Source organism: Prinia subflava, chromosome 18 (genome assembly GCF_021018805.1).
Source record: "Prinia subflava isolate CZ2003 ecotype Zambia chromosome 18, Cam_Psub_1.2, whole genome shotgun sequence".
NCBI lineage: Eukaryota > Metazoa > Chordata > Aves > Passeriformes > Cisticolidae > Prinia > Prinia subflava.
In genome coordinates, this window is record NC_086264.1 from 13927194 (window position 1) to 13949990 (window position 22797).

Here is a 22797-nt window from a genome sequence, read left to right on the forward strand (position 1 = left end):
TTGAAGGATCTGAGCGATGAACCAAAGCAACCCCTTACATGTAAGAGGAAAAAGAGATTAACCCTCCACAATCTGTTAAGCACAGTGTAGGCTAAAGAAGAAAACCCAGAACTAGAATTCCACACCCATATTGGATTGCCCTTGTTTTTTAATCTCAGCTTCAGGCTTAAAATGCAGACTGCACCACAGAGAGAAACCTTTTAAGCTCTGTGACCCTGCAGACAAGACACAACATGCTGCAGCTGGACAGTGGTTTCTGTAACAAAGAACTCCACCAGAACGCTCATCGATTTCCAGGCAGAAAATGCATCAGAGGGTTTTCCACAGGATAACAAGGCACTGCTCTGAAAGGCTGCCCTCCTCTGGCGCTTCAGGGATGCTGCAGTAGCCCTGAGTTAATGGTTTCTACACCCTGGACTGGAAAACATGTCCCAGATAAATGAAACACTTCTTTATTTATTTTTTTTTAATATTCAGGTAGTTTCAAGAGAAAGCCCTGATCTCTTATGAGTTAGCTGTATCGCCGCACAGCTCATAAGATGGGGCTTGGCAAAGTTTTTTATTTTATTTCCATCAAAAGGGCCAATAAACATATCTTTCTTAACCTGAAAATATTCTATGGTACTGCTGCCATACTCAGGCATAAATTCCAGCTGGTGAATGAACACACACCCTCAAAAATAGAAGAGGTAGGGAAAATTACTTTGCTTGCAGGATTATTTGTATGTTGTCAGTAAGCAGCATGAGTTAGAAACTAGTCCTTTGTATTTTTTTCCCCCTACAAATCCTAAATTAGGATGAGCTTGCAGCTACTGTAAAAGAGAATTCCATAACAAATAATCAAAGGGGAAAAAAGCTACACTTCCACTCTTCAGAGAGTCTTTGTTAAAAAGGCCAGGAAAAAATGGGTAATTGAAAAATCTTTTCTCTGTTAGTATAGAAGTGATAAAGAAGTAATTCACAGCTCTTAGACATACATGCAAAGTTTAAATCTTGGTTCCTTGAAATACATCTCAGTTACCTGAGCAAGACTTGTATTTTAAGAAGTTATATAAGCCGTGTGTGTGTATATCTATATATAAAATACGCTTTAAAACTTTATTCCGATCCCAGGCGGTTGGCTCAGCTCTGTGACATCCCCATCCCTTATCTGCAAGGATGAAGCAGCTCACCCGTGCCCCGGCCTCGGTTCCTTCCCCCTGAGCTCTGTTCAATCTGCTCTCTGGTGGCAGGCAGTATCACCTCCCCAGACACGTGGTCCTCAGTACTATTTCTCTATCCTCATGCCCCACTCCCAGGCTGTTTTCCAAACTGTACTGCAAAGCTTTTAAGAACCCACCCTAATTCTCTCCCCCAGTGTCCCTTGAAGCACCAAGCACTCTCACAGTGCACAGAGCAGGAGCCCTGCCGTGTCCGTGCTGCTGCTGGAACACCAGTCCTCTCCTCCCCACCAGGACACTCCATCCCAGCTGCCTCCAGGCTGTGTTTACCTTTCCACAAGCAGGAGGGAAGGCGTTTCTGGTCAGACAGCAGCATTTCCTCCTCTCAGTCCTGGCTGACACAATCTTCTTTCACAAGTAGTCTCAAACATTTGCTGTCCATTAGTCTTCTCTAGCCGATGCAGCCTTCACTAAGTGAGAAATTAACTCTCCATTAAAAACCCCTAACACCCTAAATTTTAAATCCAGCGGTCTCAAGTATTTACTACAGTTTATCACTATAGACAAAAGCTTCTCAAAGCAGAACACCAGAATCCAATCTCAAGAGTTCTGGGTGTGTCTGCCACTCTTCCAGTCTGCTGTGCACAGGCACATGAGGGTATGGGCAGCCATCCCAGTGTTCCCAGGATGTGGTCAGAGATGGGATTAACAGTGGGAAGTGGGAATCTCTCTCTTACTCTCTGTCCCTCAACTCTAGCCTGCTCATCCTGAAATTATGCTTTTGGATAAAAAGAGCTGTTCTGCCATTCTCATCTTGGAGCTGGCTAGTAAACTCATAGAACAAATTATTAACTTGGGGAGCTCACAGACCTGTGAGAAAGAGCTGAAAGCAAATCTATTAACCTTAATTTAATTGATACTTGAAACTTGGTGCTCTCTTGCAGCAGGTAACACTGTTAGCTTGGCCAGTAATGACTTGTTTCATTACACAAACTGGTGCTAAAACCAGTTGTCTCAGTTATATTCAGCACCTTACCAGTTAAGAATCCTAAGAACTGCCTTTATGAGCTATACTGCAGATGCACTGCGTGAACCCCTTACCGTTTTCTCCACCCACAAGCACCACACGCAATGCTCTGTATTGCCCTGAAATTCAAAACCTCGTGTTTGCTTCCCAGTGTAATTCCCACACCAAATGAGTACCTGTTTAATATCCATACTATAACCAAGAAGGCTCTTTGAAGCTGCCTTCATCATTCTTTTTCAGCTGGAATTAAAAAATAATTGCAATATATTTAAGAGACACTAGAGGGTAGCCAAGATGTCTCAACAACCATTCCTACCAATACTGCTTGCAGTCCTAAACCCTAAGTTAAAACTAAACATCCTTAACATGGTGTAGAAAATACAGGTTATACTCACTGTGTTTAAAGATGCCAAACAAATGATTAACTTACAAATGCTGTTTCTTTTCCACTGGCACTCTGCATGCTGAGATGCTCCAGGATGTTCCCTCCAGGTGCTCCCTTGGTGATGCCAAGAGCCTGGAACTTTCACAGTTGTAACACTTGACAGTAATCTCCTGAAGCATTCAGTGTGATAACTCGTTAATGCACACTGTAAATGCAAGTGGTGAATTTGTTGGTTGTTTTCTTCCTTATTTACTGTTTGTTGCCAGCTGCCTCAGTAACTTCTACAGTGGATTTTTTTTTTCTTTCCTTTTTTTTTCTTTTTTATACCCATCACACCAATAAGGCCACCACAATCCCCATTACAGCTCCCTGTGTGTCCCTTCACCAGCACTACAGAAAGGAATTATTTTCACCCAGAGTACAGAGGTAAGTCAGGTATCATCTGAACAACTGGTTTAGATCCCTGCTCTGAACTGCAGTGATCAGGCACAGGCCTTCTTCAGGGTACAGCAAAAACTCTGCTCATGTCATTAACTTCTCCGTAAGTCCCCCTACGGAGTCTCTCGAGTTCTTACTCCATCACCCATGTTTCTCCCAAACAAGCAGCTGCTTATGCCTTTGTCACTGTCCCCAGTCCAGGCTGACTCCGTATCCTCCCTTGTCGTTTTACAGCAGGGGTGCCCTGGAACTCCATCCCCTGGCCATCACTCCTGTGGAACCAGCACTGCTGCATTTTGCCCAGGGCACACTTCAGTTTCTCAGTCCTGCTCTTTGGAGGCAATGCAAATCAGGGCTAACCATCCACACATTTACCTTAACAGATCTGTTTATCTTCACTCCCCAGCAAAAGGGGTAACAAAACAAAGAAACATTTGATATACAAAATAAGCTGATGGTAACACGATGCCAAAAATAGCTTATTATGTTAAGTGCAAGGGAGAAAAGCCTTTATATAAAGCTTGATTGCAACAACATCTCAATTTACCAGTTTAAATACAAGACTTGCATTAAAATATTTCTTCAGATACATCTCTTGCTCTAAGGTGGTTTTTAAATTTATATACACATATCCAGTTGTAACACTTGACAGTAGTCTCATGAAGCATTCAAAGAGTATAACTTGGTAAGTACACACTGGAGATATGAGTGCTAATGTATGTATGATTTCTTCCTTCACGGGTTTGTAACATTTGTTGAGTACTAGCCTCAGACAGGTGACCAGCCACCTGATACAGTATAATACCCCAAGCCCTTCCCCACGTCCCACAGTCTGTGCTTCCACAGTTCACTGGATCCAGATGGTGTTGCCTCTTTCTGGTCTGCGAGACTCCACTGTCAATTCTCCAAAAGTGGAGAAAAACTGCTCCATTTCCTTCTGCAGCATATCATTCCTCTTCTCTGCATCCTCCTTGGCCCGCTCTGCGTTACGCATTTTGATTTCCACCATTGTGAACTTCTTCCGCTCCTGATCCAGCTCTTCGTGCAGGGCCATCATTTCAGTCTCCAGGGTGAGATTCCTCTGCTCCAGGCTGCATGAAGGAAATAAAAGCAGACAGCTCCTGAGCACTCCTCACTCACTCAAGCAGAAATGCACACCACCAACAGAAACATACACGTCTTTCCATTTCTAAAGCTTAGACTGAATGGGCATATCTAGAAACCATGGCTTTATCCATGAACTGTTCTCACAGGGGAAGCTCTTTCGTAGTTTGTTAAAAAAATACGTTTGTCTCTTTGATAGCTCATTTAGAAAATGCCTTTGAACTGCAAAGGCACAGAAGCAAACAGCTCCACCTAATTCTCCAGGAGCACGCTAACTCTTCCCTTTACTTCCCAAGTGTTGACTCCCAGCTGCTGCTGGTTGCAGCAGTGTTACCTGCAAGATCAGAACAGTGCCCCGAGTGCCTTTGTTTCACTGCTCATCTCCTCCCTTCAGCTGAGCTGCCTGCTGTGTCTGTTTGCCAGCATGGACCTGCACTATCTGTAAATACAGGTGTCATGAGGTTTAGTAAGGCAAAGTCCCACACCTCTGTCATGGCAACCCCAGGCACACCCACAGGCTGGGCAGAGGAGAGACTGAGAGCAGCCCTGAGGAGGGCTTGGCACTGATGGCTGATGGGACACTCCACATGAGCTGGCACTGTGTGCCCACAGCCCAGAAAGCCAGTTGTATCCCGGGCTGCATCCAAAGGAGCGTGGCCAGCAGGGTGAGGGAGGGGATTCTGCCCCTCTGCTCTGCTCTGCTCAGATCCCACCTGGAATACTGTGTCCAGCTCTGGTGCTCCCAGCAGAAGAAGGACATGGAACTGTTGGAGCAAGTCCAGAGGAGGACCATGAAGTTGTAAGAGCACTGGAGCACCTCTCCTACAAGGGCAGGCTGTGAATGTTTGTACTGTTCAGCCTGGTGAAGGGAAGGTTGTACAGAGACCTCATTGCAGCCTTCCAGGATCTGAAGGGGGCCTACAGGGAAGGCAGAGGGACCCTCCATCAGGAACTGTAGTGACAGGACAATGGGGAACGGCTTCAGACTGGAAGAGAGCAGGCTCAGATCAGATGTTTGGAAGAACCTCCTCACTGTGAGGGTGCTGAGGCCCTGGCACAGGCTGCCCAGGGCAGGTGTGGCTGCCCCATCCCTGGCAGTGCTCAAAGCCAGGCTGGACGGGGCTCTGAGCAGTCTGGGACAGTGGGAGGTGTGCCTGCCCATGGCAGGGCGTTGGCACTGGCTGATCTTTAAGGTCCATTCCAACCCAAACCATCCTGTGATGTTAGTGGTACTAAACCCAGTCAGCACACACATTAAACCCTCTGTGAAGCTCTCCACACACTGCACACCGTGCTGGAAATGGTGATGCAGTGAAGGACTCCAGCACTCTGCAGGCTGCACTGTGACTGGCAGCTGCTGCTGCCAGCAGCTCTCCTGTTGTGATCTGTGACTTGCAGTGCCAGAGGTACCAGTCACAGAGCTGCTGTGTAACAGAGGTGAGAACAGAAAGTCCCCAACAGCTTGACTGAAGAACCTTTTTAACAAAGGGAGCACATTCAGCTCTGCACTGCTGAGTGCACTAATTAACGCTAAGCCCAGACTCCGAGTTATTCACTGATCATTACAACCACCCACCCAGCAACCCTGCTCTGTATGAGCAGAGTCTGCACCGTCTGTAGACAAAGACACGTCCCTCCCTTGCCCTCTTTTAACAGGTCTGAGCTTTGAAGGAAAGGCTCAGCAGCACAGCAAAGACAGGACAATGAGTACAGGTAACTCCCAGATGCTGCACTTTCTCAACAGGAATGAGGACTGCAATGGAGTCCAGCAATCTCCCCTGTCCCAAAAACTACAAGGGCAATATGCCACAGCATTGCTTTCACTGAAAGGTGACAGTTGCCTTTCTCTCGAGAACAAGCATGAACTAATGGAAACACTGTGAGAGCCTATGGATTTTGTTAATTAGAGTTTATACAGATACTCAAAGTTCTGGCTTTACTTTTGACACCAACAGGATAGCGTGTCACAACCATGGCAAACAACTGCTCTGAAAAAACCCCTCTGGATCACAGTATCAACGAAGCAGAGTCAACACTGAAAGATGACAAGCCCATTGGCAAGCACCTAGTGAGTGACACAATGTAGTGACTGCACTAATGCAAGACACGAGAGGAAAAACTTGGATCTACTCTGCAAAAGGCTGTCAGATGGTAGAGCACAGAACCATCTTACCTTTTTATCCTTGTCTCATATTCTAGTTTTTGCTTGGCCATTTCCTGCTTCAAGCTGGAGACCAGGCTGTGCAAAGCACTGTGGTTGTTGGTACTGTTGGGCACAAAGGTTTCGCTGTTATCGCTGCTGCTGGTGGCTCGGCTGCTGTGGCCCCCCACACTCCTCCTGTCACTTTTGTTCTCATAGTCACCTGGGTTAGAGAGGTCTTCATGCGGTGGCCCATCCAGCACAGAGTCTTCGAAGTTACCCACATAAAAGTCCTGCTCGGGGCAGGTGGTGGTGGATGAGCGACAGGAGTTGGAGTGCTCGGGGAGGGATATTTCACACGAGGACGTGGACCAGGTGGCACTGTCCACACTCTGCTTGTCATCGGAGTTCAGCGCGCAGAACTGCTGGTGGACGTTGTCGTAGGTGGAGAGCCTGTTGTGCTGGCCCGGCTCGCCCAGCGAGGGCTCCCTGTGCCTGCTGTCCCTCAGGGTGACGGCCCCGTTGGGCGCCCAGCCCGGGCTGCGGGTGCCGGCGCCGCTGTGCCCGTCGGTGCCGCCGGCGCGCGCCGCCCCGCCCGGCACGCTCTGCGTGCCCATCCTGGTCACGGGTGCCTTCAGCGACGACGCCCTCCTGCTCTGCAGGGAGCAGCCGGGCACGGGCTGGCCCCTCTCGGGGCCCTCCACCGAGCTGCTGAAGGAGCCGTTGGTGACGATGCCGCTGCCCTTATTAAAAGCGGGGTTCTTTTTCACCGTCAGGGGCGGGCTCCTGGTGACGTCCGCTCTCTGCATGCTGTTCCTGGGGCTGCTTGTCTTGCTGCCTGGCAGGGCTGTGGGAGACTCACAGTCCACGTTCCCCCTCTGGGGAGACTCGGGAGTGTCCCAGGAGCAGCGCCGCACTGCCGTCTCCTTGGTATTGTTGTTCTCTTGGTTCTGTAGCTGCCCTGCGGGGGTTTTCTTTGGAATTTCGTTGTTGTTGTTGCACACCTCAGGTCCCATCTGAGGGTCTATATCCTTGGGAAACAGCTCTTCGTGTTTGCTAATCATCACTGACATGAGCTGCTGGACTACTACTGTACCTGAAAGGGGACACCAAGTACGTGGCTATGAATGGCCTGTTTTATTTAAAGCATAAATGTATTTTATCTACCAGATTCCACCAATATTAGCAAACATTCAGCCTATACAAACATTGACACAATGCACCCATCTGTGTGACGCCCTGGATGTTTAACAAGGCTGGAGTGCCTCTTGGCTATGGAGCCACATCAGCAGTGTCTCTTCTTTCCAACACAAGACCCCTAAAAACAATGGGAGCATTTGCAAAGAAGCTGTTACCGTGACAGTAACTGCATCCCATGAAGACCACAGGAGGAGATAATGAGCAGAACATGGTAACATCATTCTAAATGATGGCTTTCCACTCAATCTGGTGAACATTTTAAATCCAAAGTCTCATTCTGGCACAGCACTTGTGTTTGCTAGTTTACCAGCAAATGGGCAGGCAAGGGATTTGCACTGCTGGAACAGACATTTTAGTCTTCTGAAGCAAAACAGTGCAGTAATGAGACAGAATTAATTTAATGTGAATGCATTTAACCACTCCATGGTGAGACTGTACGCAGCCAGAGAACCATGCCACGTGACAGCACACTGTGAAGCAATGCAGGACCACAGCTTGCTGCTCCCTGTAATAGATGCCACCTTTCCTCTAAAGAACAGCCCCTTGGTGTGCACAGCACCTGACTGCACTGTGATTTACACACTAGCATTTAGAACTGGACTTGGCAGGATAAAGATGTGCAACTCTGTTTTGCTAAGCACACCCTCATTAAGGTTGATTAAGAATATTTCAGGAACAAGGTCAAGGTAGTTATAATAACCACCTCATTTTGAAACTGTTAAAATGCTTTCAGAGGCATGCTGTGCTCTTCTAATCAATAAATTCTCACTGTGCAGAATTATTTCACATCAACTCCTTCATAATACTCTGGATTTTACATCCCTCCCTTTTAAAATACAAGTACCAAGAGTCAATTCAACGTGGGTACTCAACATCTTTTTTAGGTGTTCTCGTTTGTTTGCTGAGGCAAAATTATACTTTAGAACTAAGCAGTAGGAAAATTCACTTATCCCCTGGCACATGTAGCTGCATCCTTCTGAGAATGTTACCTGCTGTGTGCAGAACTTGACTACAAACATTGCTTTGTCCTCAGGAAACTTTTATAACTGCATTTGACAGGAAAAAACTTCCTCATGGCTGGAATTCTCAAAGAAATCTCTGCTGAATCAAACAAAACCAACTCCTCATCCCCATCATAAAGATACGGTTCCCCACTAGCCATGATGACTCGCAGGAAGTCACAGGAGGACACAGTCACGTCCACATTTTTGTCTTAATCACAGAAAAATGCTCCAGCTGAATATGGCTGTAAATGAGAATGCAGCTGTAAAGTGATTCCTGTTGCTCAGGAAGGCATGCAGTACACAACAGCCTCGTGGGGGTTCTACACGGGTCACTGCAGCGTGAACCTGAGCTTTTCCTTGTCCTCAAGAACCACAGGTGAAATATTAACTGCACTCCAGCTGCATGTGCTAAGGACATGCCATGCTTGCAGGAGTTTTGAGAGAAGGTCCATGTTCAGTGAAGCTGCCAAGGCAGAACAATCTCCTGCAAAGTCTATTTGCAATACCACACGTTTCGGTACCTTCCAAAATACCTTGCAAGATTTAACCCAAAATCTCATTCAGGTTGCAAATTTTTGTCTCTGTGTAACAGATATATGGAACTTACTGCACCTACTGCATGGACTGGTACGTGCTGGTAATAAACCTAAAGGCCTTTCTTCTTTTCTCTACCAAGTCATGTACAGTGAGCTCACCCTCCATGATAGTCAGAGGATCCTCCACTTTGGGGCGCAGGATGTTGGGGCCAAAAACTGTAGCCAGGTTTTGTACACTCATTTTGTTTACACCTGAATACGACTGGACTTCATCAAGGAATCTGTGGGGAAGAAAGAGGTCCTTAAGGAACATGTAAGGAGGAAAATTAGAACAAAAAAAGAGTCTAATAGTGCGATTGTTTCTTAGCATCATTTAACTATTGCATTCCAAATGCAAACAAAGGCAATAAGTGCAGTTAGAAATGGGAAAAACAAAGTCCTATCCAGAGGATAGAAATATATTCACTTCTTTCTTGCACTCCTTGCCTGCTTATGAAAGAAAATCCACAATCTTGATAGAGCAGATTACTAATTAGTCATGCAGTAAGTGTACCATTTTAGTACCTTCACCTGAGTTCTCCAGTCCTCCAAGTGTGAGTAATGTCTTTCCTTCAGGCCACAGAGACAGACAGCTCTGTCTGTCTGCTCACACTTATAAACACTGCTGTGATATTCTTGCTAGAGCACTCACCTACAGATGTATTTCAGCAGATTGTAATTGACAGCTGGCAGGCTCTTCACTTGCTTCACCAGTTCTTTCAGGCCCTTTAAGAGGTGTAAGGAAAAATGAAGAGTGAGCAGGCACAGTTTTTTAATATTTTATCAGAGATTTCTTTTTTAGAAGTCAGCAATTCCAATTACAACAGACACAGCACTAAAGCTGCAGCATTAAATACAGGTCATGATCAGAAACAGCTTGTAGAACCCATTCTGGATTAGGCTAACATGGATTAGCTCCAGAAAAAAAGAAACAAGAAAATAAATATCTAGGTTTCATCCTGTCTTTTCTTTTTCTTTCATTCTTTCTTTTTTTCTGACCAGCAGCTCCATTCCTCCTGCTGATAACAAGGCTAAATCTTCCGGGAACAGTTCTGGTTTCAACTAGCTGGCATTTCCTACAACAAACAACTTGGTTATTTCACCCAGCTCTGGTCCATACTAGATTCTGACTAATAAAAGACTCCCGATTTAACAGCAAGAGTTGAACAGCAACCATCAAGACCCTTCCTTTTATAGTTCAGAGTCTAATCCATGAAAATATACATCTCTTCCATGCAAAATGAAAGCTATTGACTACAGTGATGTTCACCTGAACTGGATTCAGTGACATGCAATAAATACAGCTAAAGTAATGTTACCCACCTTTACTTAGAATTCCCAAGGACCCAGGTGGCAAAAATTTTCATACAAAACCTGCTTCAATTAATAGATGCTCATTTACATTAGGAAAACCAGCAGCTGAAAACTGGAACAGCCTTTTATTTCATCTTACTCCAGTTACCAACTCACCGTCGCCTCCTCCTTGCTGAGCATTTTGGCACAGGAGAGAAAATCTTCGTATTTTGCATACGGTACGACTGGTTCTGGGAGCTCCCTCAGGTACAGCTTGAGCAGGGACGCCACGGTGTGCACATCTGTGCTGCTGTCGGCGCAGAACACAGGAAGCCATTACCGTGAATCAGGATGATCCTGAGACTGACAAGCTAAAACCTGACACTTCTTCACTGCCACCCCACACTTTACTCATCAGTAATACACATATTCACAAACCCTACCTGTACGTTTTTTGGTGTTTTGTTTCTCCTATAAAGAACTCAGGATAGCCACAGGCAAATGTCTGTCAGTGTGACTGATTTATTACCATAAATAATTACGGGTAAGGCCCTGTTTGCAGAGACAGGAGATAGAGCCTGCCTCTTCTTCACAAGCATCTCCTCCCTTCAGACATGCAAAATTCATCTTAAATGACACTTTTCAGTTTCACCTGAGCCAGAAACATGGCATTTACACACTGGGAATTTTTCTCCTACTAGAGATGGTGGCTCCAGCTCCCAAAACACGCCCAGCAAGTCTCAATTCCATTTCATCACCACGCCCTCTGTTACCAGTATTCAGGCAGCAGGTTTCAAAGGAAACCATATACACCACAGGTATTTATTTGAAGTCTACCTACTGGAATTACAGCTCTTTCCCTGACATGCATCTTTTTCCTGTGGGCTCCCACTAAATGACTACTGTGCCTTTTAGCTGTACTCTCACAATGAAAACCTGGATATACTTTACACTCAGAATCATAAATCCCTGGGAAATGAGTTTTATCTCCATCCTGTACCAAATAAGCTGAGGCACCACACAGAAAATGTCAGCATGCCTGCAGAACAGGCCAAGAGCCAAAGACCTGATATAACATGTGTGTTCCACACTGCATTTGCAGAAATTTAAGGGGTTTTTGGATGCAGCTAGTAGGAGCCTCAGCTGTTTATCAGGCACACTAAAAATAACACAGGGAGAAGGAGCCCAATCACAAGTTCAGACAGTGCAATCACACTTGCTTTAATGTTTCTGTGGTGTGTAAAGTTGCACTCTGTTAACTTTGGAGTACTTATCTGAAAATAAGTAAGTAGAAATTAGATATAAGGCACAAGTTAGCATGAAGAAATCTTTCTTGCATGATGTCTGGCTCCATCCCTGGGTTTAACTACTCAAGCATTTATTCAAATCCTTACTGGAATGTTCTACGTGCTTTCCCCGGTTCAGATAAAAAATTGTACTGCAAGCTGCTACCTTTCCCTCTGATTTCTGAAAAATCACAGAAGAGGGCACTAAATTTTGCTCATTTTATTAATAAGAAACAGAAAATGCACAATGTGCATTATTATGTATTTTCTTTTTCTTTGAAGACTTCACACATGGAGTATTTTTTTAAACTCACAGTGTCTCAAAGGGAGCCATTGGTATTTGACACACTTAAGCTTTGCTAGAGGTATGTTAATCATTATTTTGGAATAATCTGTTAAAACAGTAATGGCTTTTAGTAAGTTAAATCTTAACTGGAATGGTGGGAATAACCTTAGAGTAATGTGGTATGGTATGTCAGAAGAAGAGAGAAGATAAAGCACTGTATATATTTAAACATTCACCCCACCCAACTCCTCAAAATGAATGTGCAGAAAACATTTCTAAGTCCAACATGAATGATTTCCAGCCCAAATTCCAAAAAGCGTTTTCTAGAGAAACTACAAAACACTAATGTAAACCTACATTTTTAAAGGAAGTTCAAATTCTAATCTCTGGATTGCAACCCTCTGTTGTGGAGTGGCTTGAGTTCAAAACACTTTACCTGATCCCCCACTTTCTGGATAAATATATAACAAACGTGGGGAACTGCTAGCATTAAACTAGGTATGGCTGTACTCTTTTATGAGACTTCATATGCTAGCTCAGATTTGGCCTCTAACCCTTCTGTCCCACCTATTCTCAATTCAGCATTGATCATCTTTCTGAAGATTTTATTATTACTGCTTTTTTTATTTAAGCAAGGAAACTCCTCACACCTTGCTGAAGGACTTAACCACATCTTTACAAAGTCTATTTGCATAAAACTGGAGAGGTTTTAAACTAATTTTTCAATTATTATTATTTTCTAAGGCAATACCAGAGACTGCCACGAGATGGTGGGGTCGCAAAGTAAGATTTTGGAACATCTGTTATTTTTTTCCCTTAACTGTACTGGACCACTTCTTAGGATTTAACCTGCCTGTACAGAAATTACCATACAGGTTTGGGCAGCACAAACAAAATAAACTCAGTCTGTATACACAGACATACTGCTTGCCAAGCTCTTTAAGAAATGGATTTTTAAATTCTGCTTTATCAACCTTCAGACAAAAGCCAGTAACTTCCTTCTTTGAGTGCAACTGTGGGTATAAAAATGTCGATATTTTTATAAACAATGTTAGTAAAAGATTGTCTCTCAGAATCTGAGACTTGTTTAGACCTTGAAGGTAGTATTATTTTTTTCACCTTTTGCTTTAAATGACAGAGGATTTTTTTTTAAATGGCAGACTCCGGTATCTTGGGTGTTTTAGTCCACAGATACCACTAAGCACTTTTCAGCCACAGAGGACAGCTGTAGGTTTCAAAGAAGTGCTGAACTGGAGGACTGGTAGCATTTATTTCCCTGTTCAGTTAACAGTGTTCCATCCACAGTCTAACTCAATAGCATTTAGATTTCTGCCTTGAGGGTAACTGGTGTAGTTCTGAAAACACGGATCTTTGCAGGCCTGGGGAGGACTCTTTCCTTTTTTCAGTTACAACTGATCACTTTAAGACAGGGCAGAATTCCCCCCTGAGCACTGTCCTTGCCTACATTCCAGAATCATTACAGCTACAGAAATTTAATGATTATACCTATCTTCGTATTTCTTTTGCTATCTGACTGCGTAATATCAAAGTGTTTCATGATTACACATTCATAATTAACATGATTAGAAGTATTCATTAATTTTTATTAAAATACAGTATGTCAATTCTGGCAGAAAATCCTCTGTTATCTAAATTAGAACAACTCTCATTAACCAAGGCAGACTTTCTCCATGTTCACAATTATGGGAGTGATAAAGCACAAAGCGGGGAATTGAACGTAACACAAAAAACATCAGCAGGCTGAGAAACAGCTATTTTGGCACGCTGTAGTGGGAGGTCTGAGAAAGTTAACTTATCTCACCGAAATGCTAGTCCTGCGTTGGGGGTGGCCTTTCCAAACCAGCGTCCCCGCTCCAGCACAGGCACGACCACCGCAGCCGTGTCCGGCCATGGAGCGCCACGGTCACGGCCCCGCTCACCCGGGCCTTGCCCTCAGCGTCCCTCACGGCGCTGCTGCTCCGACAGCACCGTCCTCTGCCTCACACAGACACCGTGCAAGCGCCTGCCAGGCCGGTGACACTCCCCGAGCTTTTCCCTCTCTACCACAGATAATATCCCCAGCAGGTCTGCAGGAAAACCGGCCCGGCCCGGCCCTCAGAGCGCGCGAGCGGTCCCCTCAGAGCGCGCGGCCCTCAGAGCGAGCGGTCCCCTCACAGCGCGCGGTCCCCTCAGAGCGAGCGGCCCCTCAGAGCGTGCGGCCCTCAGAGCGAGCGGCCCCCTCAGAGCGAGCGGCCCTCAGAGCGTGCGGCCCCTCAGAGCGCGCGGTCCCCTCAGAGCGAGCGGCCCTCAGAGCGCGCGGTCCCCTCAGAGCGCGCGGTCCCCTCACAGCGCGCGGCCCTCAGAGCGCGCGGTCCCCTCAGAGCGCGCGGTCCCCTCACAGCGTGCGGCCCTCAGAGCGAGCGGTCCCCTCAGAGTGCGCGGCCCTCAGAGCGCGCGGTCCCCTCAGAGCGAGCGGTCCCCTCAGAGTGCGCGGCCCTCAGAGCGCGCGGTCCCCTCAGAGCGCGCGGTCCCCTCAGAGCGCGCGGTCCCCTCACAGCGCGCGGCCCTCAGAGCGAGCGGCCCCCTCAGAGCGCGCGGTCCTCTCAGAGTGAGGGCGCGGCCCCCTCAGGACGCCCCCTCAGAACGCCGCGGGACGAGCGCTAACCAGGCGAGACGGCACTGCAGAGATCAATGCCCTGCCGAAAACAGCTCCGATCACGACGGCACACAAACAGTTTGCATGAGGAACAGAAGGAACAACAAGCGGTGAGGCCATAATTCAATTTAGGAGTCCTAGTAACAGAACAAAGGAGAACATTACAGTTTGTGTACCAGTTTGACTGATTTTGGGAGACAGGCTTTGGTCCAGAAATTCAAAGGTCAGGTTAACTTAATGTACTATGTGATTTTTCTTCCCCGTGTGGGTATCTTCAAAGCACTACTCTATATAATTTCCCTACATAATGCAGAGATTCAGTACAAGCAGTCCTGTGCCTCATTTAAGCACCAGATTAAATTTTGCCTACAACTTCCCAAGCATACATGAAAGCATCTACCAGTCCAGCTCTAGTATAAGTTAAAACTGATCTCTAGTCTTGTTTTTTGGTTTGGACAGAGAAGTAAACCACACCTATCCTGCTCCTTTGTCCTCGTGTTCACCATTTTTACAAAGCACGCTGCCTTCCACAGTCCACAAGGAATAGTGAAGATTGGCACACTCTATTTCCAAGATACCAACTGCAGTAATTGTAACTGCAGCAGATTTATGCAGGTTTATAAAGGCTTTAAAAACAGCAATAAGGACAGCAATTTAGGACAAAGGAAACATGGGGACGGATGTTAAAAATTACTTCCAAAAATACAGATCCTTAGAGACACACAAGTGCTTTCAGGTAAAGTAGGCAGAGGTCTAATAAACAGATGGGTTCCCTCTAGGAAAAAGATCTGCCAGCTCCACCGAACGTACTGAATATGCTGGTAATTATTTCTCTTGATAGATTGCTCAAAAAACCTGTTAATTTTCTCCAAGATTTTTCAGGGATTGCAAGCATATGTAAAAACATGAAAACCCACAACAACCAACCTACCTGTTTCTTGTTTACTGGAAGAGAAAGCCACAAATTTTGCAACCCAGATAAGAATGCTTGAAAAAAATTACCCTCTCAGACCTTGCACATGGTAACAAAATGTCACCCTTTCTTAAAGGTGACCATGGCTAAGAAATAATTTGTCTCTGGAAAATGGAATACATAGCTGCCTTTTTTTTTTTTTTTTTTTTTTTAATGAGAGCTGACAAACCAGCCATTTCTGAAACTGAAATGCATGCAAAGTAACTACAAATGTTCATTCACTGCCAATAACTAAAAGCACTCTGAGGACACCAAACCCAACTAAAAACACAACAGGACACTAATTAACTGATTTAATAACCCTTGCATCACACTAGGTATGTCTCCTAATGTGTATTTAATTGCTAGACTAGGTGTTTAAGCTGTGCCATATACAGAGGTTATTTCTCTTAGCTGGTTAGAATAAGGGCTGGAATTGGAAAGGACATGGAAGTTGGTCCAGAGGCATAGCTGATGAGAAGATTGAGAGGATCAGGAAAGAAAGTCTGGAACTGGCAGGAACAAACAGGAATTTTCACAGGCCTAAGGCCATTTGTGTTTGGCAGGAACAAGCTTTCGAGTAAAGATTTCATTTCACATAAAAATGGGGAGTTTTAGGGATTACTGCACTTTGCCAGTAGGAAGGCATATAAAGCCCCTTCTTTGTGGGAGACTATCTGCTTCTAAACCAATTCTTATGTACAAGTTTGATGTGTAAAACAAAGAGCAGTTTTTACAAGCAGTGTTTTCTGCTTGCCATCTGCACAGCACCAATGCAGCCCCACTGAGACACGTCCCGTTTCCTGCATCCACCAAAATTCTAATGCATTCTTTGCCTCTGGAGGAGAAAAAGAATTGTGCATGTACTCCTTCTCACCTCAGCCTTGCCACTGTCTTACTTTGCTTCAACAATCTCAGTGATTAAAATCACAGAACACAGTGGTTTTACACTCTGGATTATTTGATCAGTGAATAAGTTACTATTTGCCAGCTATCAGATACTGCCACTTAAGTACCTTTTTCTCAGCTGATTGCAAAGGTGACCAGAGCAGTAACAATTCTGTCCTATAATACACTCTATTCTTCCTTAGAGGAATTCATACTCATAAGAAAATGTTTTGCTAAATACACATTTATGTAAGAATACGCATATTCTCTCTTCTGCATGCACACAAATGCTGGCAGGTGAGCCATGTAACTTTTAAACTCTCTGAACTACTGAACTAGGTATGTTAGCAATAGATTTGAAAATCCAAGCCACACACATCAATCACATTAATTTTTTTATTAATATTTGTTTCAGTGACATTTCAAATATTTTTTCTCCCTGAGCAATCTTATCTCACATGTCATCTGGTAGTAATTGTGATGAACAGCAGATGGAAAGAGGCAATATAAAAAGAAAAATCCAGTTTTGTAGCCCTCCTAGGTAAAAACTGGAGAACAAATCCTTATGCAATTTTCCTTACTCAGTGACATATTCTCTGTGCTAATTTCACAGAACAAATGGTCATAATTCACTTTGTGTCGTTACAAATGTATGATTTGTAAAGGAGATGAGGGACTTTATAAGCAAAATGTAAGCCACACAAGAAGAAAGCAAAAAATACCCCAAGGGCAAAGAAAATGGATTCCCTGGAGGGGGCAATTTTACACACAGGTGGAGCTGTACTGGAAATACCAAGGATATTTCAAATCGTAGCAAACATGAGTGATAGCTTAATTGCACTGCTAGTTCCTTAAAGCAAATCTCACAATATGTGCAGATACATTCAGAGGGACTGAGGTATTTATTGAATTTTGTTTCTGAACTGACACACAATTTTGAGGTGCTGTGTGTTTCCTCACACAAAAGGCCTTAGCAGTTTCAGCTGCAGCAGCTGCACCTCACATTCCAGTACTGCAAGAAATGATGATGTTCCAGTTTTTGTACGAGGGGGCCTGGGCTGTTGGGTGTTTCAGATCAGACAAAGGGTCTTCTCAGTCTGTGAGACTGGAAAATTTTAAACACTTGCTATGTTGTCATACACGATTTTCAGCAACATTTTATTCCAACCATAAGATCAAGATCAAAATTAGGAAGTGAAGGTTTTTTCCATGTTTTTATAACTGATTTCAGGATTGGAACACCCAGCTGCTGACTCAGGTAAGAGCAATCATTTCTCAGATATGTTTTATGTTTCGAAATACAGCTGCATTTTCTTTTGAGTGAAGCTATTCCTTTTCCTGTTTCTAATTTGCTCTATTCACTCTGCTTGTGCTTGCTCTGTGGTCATCTCTGCTAAAGGGGTGCAGACAGGAAGGCAAATGGGGAGAAAGAAGGGCAGGGTCTCCACAGAACTGTGGACAGCAGCTGAACTCTGGGCCAAAGAGCAGATCTGTGCCTCGAACTCCATCTCCCAGCCCCTGTATGGTGATTTAAGCTGTGCAACCACCTTAAAACTGAGATGACATTTTAAAGCAGTACTGACCATGGGTGTATGATCTTACTTTTGGGTTTGCGTTTAATTCTGTGTTACATATTTTATTGAATCAGCTATGAAGGCATAAAAATAAGAATAATTTAAAAGCAATTTATCACACAAAAATATACACTAGCCTACACATATTTCAAAGCATCTTCATGTGCTCTAAAGTCGTTGTCTGACTTACGTGCACTTGCACATGGAGAAAATGTATGAAAAATGGCAGACTCCTCAACCACCAGCTTTGTGTTAGTTCCAGCTCTGATGACAGCAGCCAGTCCTCCTCCCTGCCAGAGCCAGTGACCCAGCACTGCCACAGAGGTGTGACCTGTGTTCCACTGTGTTCCATGCCCCAGAACAAAGTGCCAGCTCTGCTCTAACTGCAAAGATCCCTGTTACTGCTGATGCAGGTGAAGAGAGAGAACCTAGGTGCATTCCACATGGTGGGACTTCTGGCTAATAATAACATGTAATTACATATTAAACACGGGGGATCTAGAGGTTCACAAGAAGAAGTAAGCATGGATGCCTAATGTGTGTGGGGTTTCCTTTTTTTTCTTTCCAAGAGTTCAGTTTGCCCAACAGGCTGCACCAGACCCAGAGCCCAGGCTGGTGTTCAGCACTGTGGAAAGTTACCCCAAACCAAGGTCATGACACAGCTCCTCTATGAACACTGTGAAATGAACTTCACCTCAAGGGTTTACAAATGGAACAACAGGTTAGGGGGAAAACACAGATGCACAATGGAAACAATGCAGAGAGCAGAGCAGAGTTTATGTCTGCTTGACTTCTGGACCACTGCTACACCTGAATCACACCTCTCCAAACTCAAATGTGAAAAAGTAAACAGGAGAAGTATCCTGTGCAAGACACGGGGACGTACAAGGTCAGTGCTGAGCTTCAGAAGCTCAGAACTGCAGGACCAGTGATTTATAGGCAGCTCCTGCTGATGTTTCTAATTGCTGGAGTCGAAATGACGTGCATCCTTCACAGCAGTAGCATGTAAAATCTCTTCTCCTTTTCATCTGCTAAAGCTCAGCCAGCATACCTGTTCATGGGGCTCATTAGTCTGTGCTACAGATGTTGCTAGATAACCTTGAAAAAAAAATCAGTGCAGCTGAGCACTGCTCTCATTTGTTTGGAGTAGTCAGAACTCTGCACTTCCTTCAAGCTGTACCTCTCAGCAGGGTGTTCAGTACATCATCTTCCCACAGTTCAGGGTGGCTTGTTTTCTTAAGCATTTCCTCCACAATTATTTGGTTTACAGGCATAGAAAAAATAACCTTTTGTTTCTGCCACTTGCCTACTCTTTAGTAGAGACAGACATCATCAGTAACATTTATCATAATGTCCAAGTAAGGAAACGTACCCAGTAGATGCTTCTTTACCATTTTAAAATAAGCTACATGGTATTTGAACAGTGAAGGAGCATGCCATAAACATTCATCAGCTAACACAGTCACTTCCCATAGTCCTGTGGCTCCATAAAGCCATTTACTCCTCAATTATCCTAACTCACCTTCAAATGAGAAATGAATAAACCTCATAGGAAGACAAGTCACTTTTCCAGAGCGTAATAAATTCTCAACTTTTCTTTTAAAGTGAGGATCAGGACTGAGGAACTGCTGGAGATGAAAGAGCATTACAGGTGTCTGCCTTCTGCACATCTGATGCACAAACCTCCCAGCTTAATGAATCTGCTCACTTGACAGGGCAGGGAATGGAGGCACCCAAATGATTTCCAGCAATCCGGGTTGACTTATGGCATGTTGTTGCACTAAAAGATCAAGCTACGCTTTCCTTCCTGTTGCTCGGATTGCCATCAGACAAAGGTCTCACATGATAAACGCAATCTGCCTCTTCCTCCTAGTTCCCACTGTGCCCACAGCTGCAGTGCACATCCCAGTGCCCCTCTGGGGCTGTGTCAGGGACGCCACTCAGGGCACACCTGAGGACAGCCACTGCTTAAAAGTCTCCTGAACTGGAATTCCGTGACCTTCACATTAACTCCGGTCAGAGTTAAAAAGTCTTACATGGCACTCTCAATCCCCTGGTTCTGTTTCTCTGATTGCACTCTGGATGTGTGACTAGTGCTGTCAATGCTTACAGGGAGGCAGGACAAACATCACAGGAGACTACAGTTACTTACAGGAGAGTGCAGTCATACCCAGCTGTGTGAACAGGACCAGGTCTCCCTTGGCCCAGAAACTCTCATTAACTCTGTAAAACTGCATAAATATTGGAATACAATTCAGACCTGCACCCTCAAAACCACATAGGTTTGTTTTTATGGTCAGAGTGACTTTTACTATAAGACCAAAGGCCCAAAATTATAAAGAAATCCATGAGTGTGTAATTCCTTTCCAGCCAGTTCTATAGATAACAGAACACACTGAGATGGGTGATAACAGAAATTCTTCCTTTGTGGAGCTGACTAAATGCCAGCATCACCACTGCATTTCAAATGATATTAACATCAAGGCAATCCAGATATTTTTGATTAAGCCAAAACATTAGCAATACTTTTTCTAACCAACTTTTCACAAAAAGAAATTCTTCAGAAATGCTTTGAAATCAGACATCAAAGTCAGAACAAAAAGGAAGACATTTCAGAGGGTAATAGGAAACACACTGAGAAACCTACGAGAACATGTCACTGTATCTGCTGTGCCACGTGTTCCACAGCGCTGCGGATCAGCCAGCCCAGCCCAGCGCCTGCCCGGCTGCAGGGCTGGGGAGCAGCCGCGGGGTTTTACCTGTCAAAGGAGGGCTTTTCTCCACAGTCGAAGGCGTCCTGCAGCTCCTTGACGAGGTTCGCCTGCCCGGGCAGTCGGAAGAGGCCCTCCTCCCGCAGCCCGCGCTGCCGGATGAAGTCCACGCACTGCTCCACCAGCATGGGCGCCAGGCGGCTCCCATAGCGCTTCTCGTAGCGCACGGTGTCCTCCAGCCTCTGCCCGAAGATACCTGCACAGAGAGAGCCCTGCTCAGCTGGGCACCACCAGCACACCGAGGAGCCCGCCCACCCAGCCTGCAGCTCATCTAAAGGCCTGGACAACGAACCGACTCCTTTATTCACAACAAAATGCTCCATTTCACCGCTGACGCTCTTCTGGAAATACGGTGCTGACGTATTTTCCAACTGTGATCAAAAACATCATTTAAAATAAAATACTTTAAATTATGTGCAAGACCACAGGCACAGAAAGCACAGAAATAACACAAACAGGATTTCCTGTCACAAAACTGCTGATTCAAAAGTAATCCGTATCTCCGTATTTTTTGGTTAATGACTAATTATTAAGCATCTCCTGTATCAGTTCCAAAGACATATAAGCATTATCTGTACACATGGGGGGAAAAATATTTATAAATATAACTCAGCATTTTGTCGCTGCTAAATGAAATTACTATTTTGCTCTCCAAATAGACAAGATAAATCCAGTATGTATTACCAACTGCATTATCACATCTGCTTTAGCAATAATAAATTTTGTGTAGGAAAAGAAGCTCCTGACATGAAAGGTGAAATATGTCATATGAACTGCAGGAAACCTGAATTTGTCCTTAAGCTCAGAAGAAAATGGAGGTTTTTGACAGAATTAATTCCAACCCTGATCTGAGGGTAGCAGTGCTACCACTGGAATGACAGCTACTCTTTACAGCTTATTTTGCCTCTCCTTTCAAAGTGCAGAGCAGCACAATAATGTTCAGGCGTGTCATCTGTGCTGGAAGCTCTCTCTTGAGACCACCACTTGCTGAACAGAACTCGGGCTGAAGCAAGGCAATCCAATTTCTATATTTAGCAAGACAATGAATAGTTCTAAGGCAGCCACGATCAGAAATTAAAGACCAAATGACTGCTTCGCTTTTGCAATGAAATACACTGTAAGGCATATTAAAAAAGAGGCAGTAAATTGTGCCCTTCACTGAGCACACTGTTCCTGCTGGCTTAAAAATATAAAATATTCAACAAGAAAAACAGACTTGTTTTGGTTTGCTTTTTCTAAAAAAAGCCCAGAACTGACCCAGACAGCTTTTGATTTCGACCTAAAAGCTTAATTCACCCCTAGATTACAATTCAGATTGAAGCATCCATTCGGGTAACCTTTAATGTGCACATTTTCCCTTTAACAGAAGGGTAACTTACTCCTCAGTTGTAGGTAGGACAGCTGGCCTGCAAAGGCTCAAGGATGTAGGGCAAGTCTCAAGTTAACCGGAAGGTCTGGGGTTTGTAGTTGAAAGCAATTATTTTTACTGTAGCAGAGGAAGTAACTGGAGAGAGTAAATGATGTCCTGCTAAGACATCCAGAGTCTCTGAGATTCAGTGTATTTTGTGATTTCCATGGTACCCACACTTGGGGATGCCAAAACCAGCAGTAGGTAAAGTGAATGAACATCACACAGTCACTCCTTATTAGCTCTCTTTTTTTCATGCTGTACAAAACCCAAAGCCCAACAATTAGCAGTTAAGGAAGGAATTTTTTTGATTTCAGAGTCAAGCTTAGAAGAATACTGACTGATGTAGCATCCACAAAGTTCAGGGCCTTGAGGCTGGGCAGAGGAGTTAAGTATGCTGGGTATGTTTCCTTAATTCTCACATACCTTCCTAACCTCCTAAAAAGTGACAATGGGGATGGGAGCAGTATTAACTGAACTTGTGTTTCCTGTATTTTTCCAAGTTAGGAGTTGCAGCTGGTTGACATAAAGGAAATCCTCAAGTCCTTCCACTTGCTACACTCTCCTTTTCAAAGTAGTGACCTTAAGGAGGAAAGTCCACTGAATGTCATTTTAGGAATCTGTGTGATTGTGGGGGTCTGGGGATCTCA

At 44.6% G+C, this 22797-nt stretch overlaps 2 protein-coding genes across 11 annotated transcripts in view; both read right to left on the bottom strand.

Annotated features, from left to right (window-relative positions):
* The window catches only part of MAPK10 (mitogen-activated protein kinase 10), a 68370-nt gene extending 65128 nt beyond the window's left edge, over positions 1–3242 (bottom strand). For all 4 annotated transcript variants that reach the window (XM_063415029.1, XM_063415028.1, XM_063415030.1 and 1 more), the window contains exons 1-2: positions 2618–3242; positions 1491–1630 (exon numbers count right to left, since the gene is read on the bottom strand). The gene's annotated coding sequence lies outside the window, so the exon portion shown is untranslated. The remainder of the gene's footprint in view (positions 1–1490; positions 1631–2617) is intronic.
* A 138-nt stretch (positions 3243–3380) lies between these two features.
* Positions 3381–22797, bottom strand: part of ARHGAP24 (Rho GTPase activating protein 24) — a 114977-nt gene continuing 95560 nt past the window's right edge. For 6 of the 7 annotated variants that reach the window (XM_063415021.1, XM_063415022.1, XM_063415023.1 and 3 more), the window contains 6 exons: positions 20728–20935; positions 10504–10636; positions 9686–9759; positions 9154–9275; positions 6288–7350; positions 3381–4101 (listed from right to left, as the gene is read on the bottom strand). In XM_063415021.1, the coding sequence (XP_063271091.1) occupies positions 3858–4101; positions 6288–7350; positions 9154–9275; positions 9686–9759; positions 10504–10636; positions 20728–20935 (1844 nt within the window). In that variant the 3' untranslated portion in view covers positions 3381–3857. The remainder of the gene's footprint in view (positions 4102–6287; positions 7351–9153; positions 9276–9685; positions 9760–10503; positions 10637–20727; positions 20936–22797) is intronic. The other variant, XM_063415020.1, reaches the window with a different exon arrangement.